Source organism: Drosophila sulfurigaster, chromosome 3, assembly GCF_023558435.1.
Source record: "Drosophila sulfurigaster albostrigata strain 15112-1811.04 chromosome 3, ASM2355843v2, whole genome shotgun sequence".
Taxonomy (NCBI): Eukaryota; Metazoa; Arthropoda; class Insecta; order Diptera; family Drosophilidae; genus Drosophila; species Drosophila sulfurigaster.
In genome coordinates this window covers 25293043-25299042 of record NC_084883.1, presented here as the reverse complement: position 1 = coordinate 25299042, position 6000 = coordinate 25293043, and the positions used below count along the sequence as shown (strand labels likewise).

At 37.0% G+C, this 6000-nt stretch overlaps 1 protein-coding gene across 1 annotated transcript; it reads left to right on the top strand.

The window, feature by feature from the left end:
* Positions 1–1875: 1875 nt before the first annotated feature.
* LOC133843476 (uncharacterized) lies at positions 1876–3874 on the top strand. The gene is made up of 2 exons (XM_062277048.1): positions 1876–2105; positions 2635–3874. The coding sequence occupies exons 1-2, from the start codon at positions 1997–1999 to the stop codon at positions 3525–3527; spliced, it is 1002 nt and encodes a 333-aa protein (XP_062133032.1). The 5' UTR covers positions 1876–1996; the 3' UTR covers positions 3528–3874.
* Positions 3875–6000: the final 2126 nt, after the last annotated feature.

Below are 6000 nucleotides of genomic sequence, written 5' to 3'. Positions count from 1 at the left end.
CTAGCAATATCGCTGCTGTGTCCATCGATTCGTTTGTAAAACGCAATACGATCAACATGCAACATGCAACGTGCAACGTGCAACATTCAACGTCTGCCCTCTCGTTGTGGCCACAACACTCAATTCGATTTCCATTTTTTTTTTTTTTGCGTTTCAAATGCAAAGTGCGAATATTTAAACAGCTTTTATCAACAAACATGCGACTACGACCGAATGTATGTATGTATGTATGTACATTTGTATGTACGTGCATTCGTATTTACATAACAACAACGATTGTGTAGGCATACATACGAAGATACATATACATACATGTATGTATACGGTTCGTATATGTATGCATTATGCATACCACATGTGTAAGTATTATGTAAATAAACTTACATACGTGTAAACAGAGGCGTAGACAGAAATTAATATTCAAAGGGATTTAAGAAAGGTGTCCAATATACACACATTTTAAATAAATCTATTCCCTAAAGAGTTGACGAATATAACTATAATTTATTGTACTTATGTTTACATTTTATTGTAATGAATTGAACCTGAATTAGCTTCATTTACAAGATATCAAAGCAAATAGTAAAACATGGGGTTTACTTTTGGAATACATATGTACATATGTATGTATGTATATACGTAAATAAGTACCTTTTCCACCTCAAATTCTAATAATTTAACGTTATGACATTGTTTTCCTTAAGTTCATTTTTAAGCTGTTTCAGTAGTTATCATCAAACTGGTTTACTTGTGTGATGAAAATATAAAATTATTTAAATAGGGCCTTTATATTTTAAATCTGATTTAACTTTGTTAATTACATATTTGATTTTATTCCGTATGTGAATTATTTCTTTGTCACATTTAAACACAACTTTCCCTCATAATAAGCAATTACAACAAAATTTTGTACGTAATTGGAAATTATTTGTATTTACTTGTTTGAAAATAATTTAAATTGTTTCAAAGTAAAAACAAGTAATACAAAAATTAGAGCTGCATAGTTTAAATTTAGTTAAGTTGTGTTATTTTATATTTATGTCAATTATTTGTTAGTAAAATACAAATTGTAAAGATACAAGACAATAAGCCAATGTTAAAAACTATGTACGTATTTAAAAATTATTTTGTATTTCTTAGAAATAATTAATGTACTTAATAAATATAAATAAAAACCCACATTAAAATTGCATTTTTATTGACTAATTTAGTTATCTTTTTTCCACTAATGTTTATTAAGCATGTTTCTTAAGCATATACTAAAATTGATGGACATAATTGTAAATTATTTTGTATTGATTGAAAGTAATTTTGTTACTTAATAAATATAGAAAAAACCTACATTAATCCTTAATTAATTTAATTTAATAATAATAAATTTTCTTCCACTAATGTTTATTAGAGTTTAAAGTAAGTTGGTAATAAGTTACATCAAACAGGTTTTCATTGCAAACCTAACAACGCAACCCTCTTCACTACGCTACTGACATGCATACATACAACGACGACGACGGAGGCATGAAAGCGATGAAGACTACAACGACGACGACGTCGACGATGACGATGCGATGCGATGACGACGAAAACGCGAACAGCGAACAACGAAGACCACAGCAGTAAAAGCAACAACGAAACGACGAAACAACGAAATAACGAAACGATGAAACGATGGCATGACTGTACTATGTACGTGTATGTACAGCAGCAGTGTATACAACAAACAAACGACGACGACGACGAACACGCACGCACACAAGTTTGCTTTTTGATTGTGTGCATGCGTGTATGTGTGTCTGTGTGTGTGTGCCATGCACAACAACCAGGTATTGTAGAGGCTAGGCGGAGGGTATGTACGCGCTTCGCGCCTGTTGCAAAATTCAGTGCCGCTGTTTCGTTCGTGACGAAAGGATGTACGCCCGGTTGTCGAGCGTATGAAACGTACACACACACACACACACACGCAAGCACACACACACATACATATACCTAGACAAAGATGATGCAGGGGGACAATATGATGAACATGGGGAAGAATGGCGAATTTGATGAGCTCTCTCAGCTGCTCAAATCTTGGAATGTCAGCGAACTGTTGCCGCATTTGCAAGGTAAACAAACACAATTTGATGTATGATCGAATGAATGAATGAATGAGCGATGTTTGCATGATGTTCAATCGATATATCTTTTTTATTTTGATTCAATTCTTGTATTTATGTTTTTAAATTTATGTATTTTAAATAATGTTTTTATTTTTAATGATGTAAATTCACTTTTAATTATGCATATTGTATCTTTATTATCTTTGATGTATTTTAAATGATGAACAACTAATGAAACTTGATTTAAACTTTAATTCAACTGTTTTAGTTCAGTTTCAAATTGATTTGTATCCAATTGAGTACTTTATTCATTTGCTGATGTATGTAAACCCAATTTTGATTTCACCTGTATTATCATTGATGTAACTTTAATGATGTACAACTAATGTAACTTATTTATTTGAACACCAAATGCGATGAAAATGTTTTTATACAACATTTTTAACCTAATGTGATTACACTTTTGATTTTATTGATGTATTTGTATAATAACTGATGTATTTTAACTGATGTACAATTGATGTAACTTTTGCAGAGGAAGCCATCAACGTGCAGGAGCTGCAGATGCTGAAGCGACATCATCTAAATGAGCTGCTGCGCAACTTTCGCTACGGCACCAGAATACGCTTCGAACATCATCTCGAGCGATGGCGTCGATGGATCAATATGCCGCTCCAGGATGCGCCTGTGGATGCAGAGACGCACTGCAGCAGCAGCAACAACAGCTGCGGCATTGGCGGGGGAGGTGGCAACAAGACTGTGACCCACTGCAATGGCTGCCAGTGCAACATAAGTGCGCCGATGACGATGACAGAGTCGCATTCCAAGACCGATCTGCTGGATGATCAAAGCAAGCAACTACCCTCGGAGCCATTTGTCTCGCTCAACGAGGAGCCTGACGGATCCGCCTTCAATGTGCCACTCCCACTCGGCGATCACACGGAACTGGTGCACACCGAGCTGGTGACGTCGGATCTGATCAAGCCAGAGCTGCCGGAGATGGAGTGCAGCGTGGAGAGCGGCGTCACAGTGTTGGCCATATTGCAAGCGTCGCCAGTGAAGGCGCATGCTCTGTTGGAGCGTTTGGGACACAATGAGCAGTTGGATGCAGTGCAGCGATTGCTTCTCATACAGCTCATCTGCAGTTACTACGAGGACAATCGATTGCATTTGACGCTGCAGCGAAGTCATCTGCTGGAACGCGAGATTCTCCAGCTGTTCCCCAAGGAGCAGTTGTGCTTCTATCGCACCGAGCGACGTGGCAAGATTTATGTCCGTTTCACCAACATGAAGCGGAACAAACGCATCGGTAGTCAGCGGGATCAGAAGCGGAGACGCGAGGAGTCGGTAGCGGCGCCTTGCAGCTATGTCTCGAAGCAGGGGACGTATGGGGGCGATGCCATGTCCAGTCCGGAGAGATCAGATTGAATACACTATAAGCACTAGCCATAGCCTTAGCTCATAAGCAAGCATCTCTTAAAGACATGCTGACATACTAACTAATATATATATTCTACATATATATAATAATCTTTAAGTTCCCTGATCGGCCATCAGTATATCAGATATTTTATCGATTTTACTTTGTTTAAATTGTAATTTTAGCTACTCTATTCCTTCTTCTCAGTCCTATTTATCACTAGCCTATTTTTATCTATCTATTTAAGTTAATAATTATTTTCCGATTTCTTTGATTGGTTAATTTTTTAAATAACTCTTTTATCTCAGCTTAGTATTTAGAATATTTGAGTTACCTTAGACATTCTGCCATGCAATTGTAGTTTTAATAAAATTGCAATTGATATTTATGAACATTGAAAGTTGTTTGTTTTTTAATTGCAGCGAAAAGCTGTTGAAAGTTTTGTGCTGGGTTAAAAGCTGATTAATTTAAGAGCTTTTCATAGCTTTGCCTTGTTTATAGCTCTTAAAAATATGTAGATTTAATGTATTTTCAAATCGATTGAAAGTTGATAGTATTGAACTTTCAAAGTGTATTATTGAAAGCTATATTATGGGGTGAAAGCTCAAAGCTGTTAAAAGTGAATGTTTTAGATAAGTTTATTTCGTTTACAGTTTATAATCTTTTTTAATTGATTATTGAATGAAATTACTGAAGCTTTTATTTGTTAATTGAATAATAAAGCTGTTTTAGGGCTTTTCTATGGATTGAAAGCTCAAAGCTGTTAAAGTTGAGAGTTTTAGAGAAGTTTATTTGGTTTACATCCTTTGTTTTGATTAATTTTTTATTGAACATACAAAGTATAATATTTGTTAATTGAATAAGAGAGCTGTTTACAGCTTTGCTAGGGGTTGAAAGCTCACAGCTGGTTAAGTTGAAAGCTTTCTCTTGTTTACTGCCTCTTGGGTAGAGTATCTGGGCATCGTTTCAGGTGGTCTGGCCGCAATCACGTAGTGAAATAAATCTAGCGAGATACGCGGTGACACTTGGCCAAGTGGCGGAGGGTGACGAGTGATGGAGGGTTTGGGTCACGTAGAGCGAAGACAACGAAATGCTTTGGCTGTTCACATTTTCTTTTTGGCCAAAGTCAACACAGAAGACAGCGCGAGCGTGCTCGTCTATCTACTAGAATATTACATGTGTACATATATTTATGGCTTTACGAGTTGTCGTTGTTGTTATTGTTGTTGTTGCCATAAAGTACACAAGTAGCCAGACAATTTGGCAGGCGACAGCGAGAAAGAGAGAGCCCAAGAGAGAGAGAGAGAGAGAGAGAGAGAGAGAGAGTGGAATACTGATTACATCAGCAGCAGAAAATAGCCAAGTTTTAACAATTGGATCGATTAGTTAGCTGACTTGGCGACGAAGCGAGCACTTGTATCTTACAGATACAGATACAACTACAACTACAGATACATATACAGATACAGCTACACAGTCACTTTGTTGGCACTATGTAAACTTAATTAAAAAATTTGCAATATGGAAAAGTTGCCGTCAGCTTTTCGTTTGAGCGAAACTACGCGTAGCTACAAAAATACAACAACTGTCGCCTGGCAATTAAATCAGCCAGAACGAACGCAGCACAGTGCCGCCATCTGTTGTTGCAGCTTGCTGATAATGATGATGGTGCAAAAGACGTGACAATTGCCCACGCCCTCATGTGGGCGGCTCTCTATCTGTATGTGTGTGTGTGTCTGTGTGTGTGTCTGCTGACTCTCAGGCTAATTAATTACGCGCTTGGCGCTTTTAGCTGTTGCCAGCGTTTTGCACTTGAGTCGCTTGTTTTCTGCTAATTGACTTTATCTCATTGTCGCGACAATGAACAAACAAAACTATCTTGCAGATACACACACACACACACACACATTCATATGTATCTGCATGTGATAAGAGCGCAAAAATCGTTCCATTTCGTATCGTTTGTTAATAACCAATTTTGATTTGTTTTTCTTTCGAATTTCCCATTGCATTTCCATGCTCTACTCTCCAACAAAGGGGCGTGCATATATATTATATAGACCTATACTTATCTGTATCTATGCATGTTTGTATGTGTGTGTGTGTGGAAATGTCTGTTTTTTCATGTATCTAATGGATACACGCAGCAGACAAACGCTCTGCAGCTGGCCACACGATAAATAGGTCGTCGGCTACAAAACTATTTGTCGCTGGCCACAACCACAACTACAGTCAAAGCTACAACTACAACTTTATGTATTTTCAAAATCTTTATATGTGTGTGTGTGTGCGTGTATGCAATGTATATAAAGCTGGTGAGAGAGCTTTGCAGCTGTAAAAGCTCTTGCTATACTTTGCTGTTGTTGTTGTTTTTTTTCTGTTTTCTTTTCTATTACACTTTACGTATACATACACACATACACACATACAGATTTGAATATCTGTTTGTGGCAGCATAAATTTTGATCGGCGAATGAAAGC

Coding starts and splice junctions, on each gene's coding strand:
- LOC133843476 (XM_062277048.1), top strand. CDS start 1,997: ATGATGCAGGGGGACAATATGATGAACATGGGGAAGAATGGCGAATTT. Junction 2,106..2,634: donor ACTGTTGCCGCATTTGCAAG/GTAAACAAACAC, acceptor TAACTTTTGCAG/AGGAAGCCATCAACGTGCAG.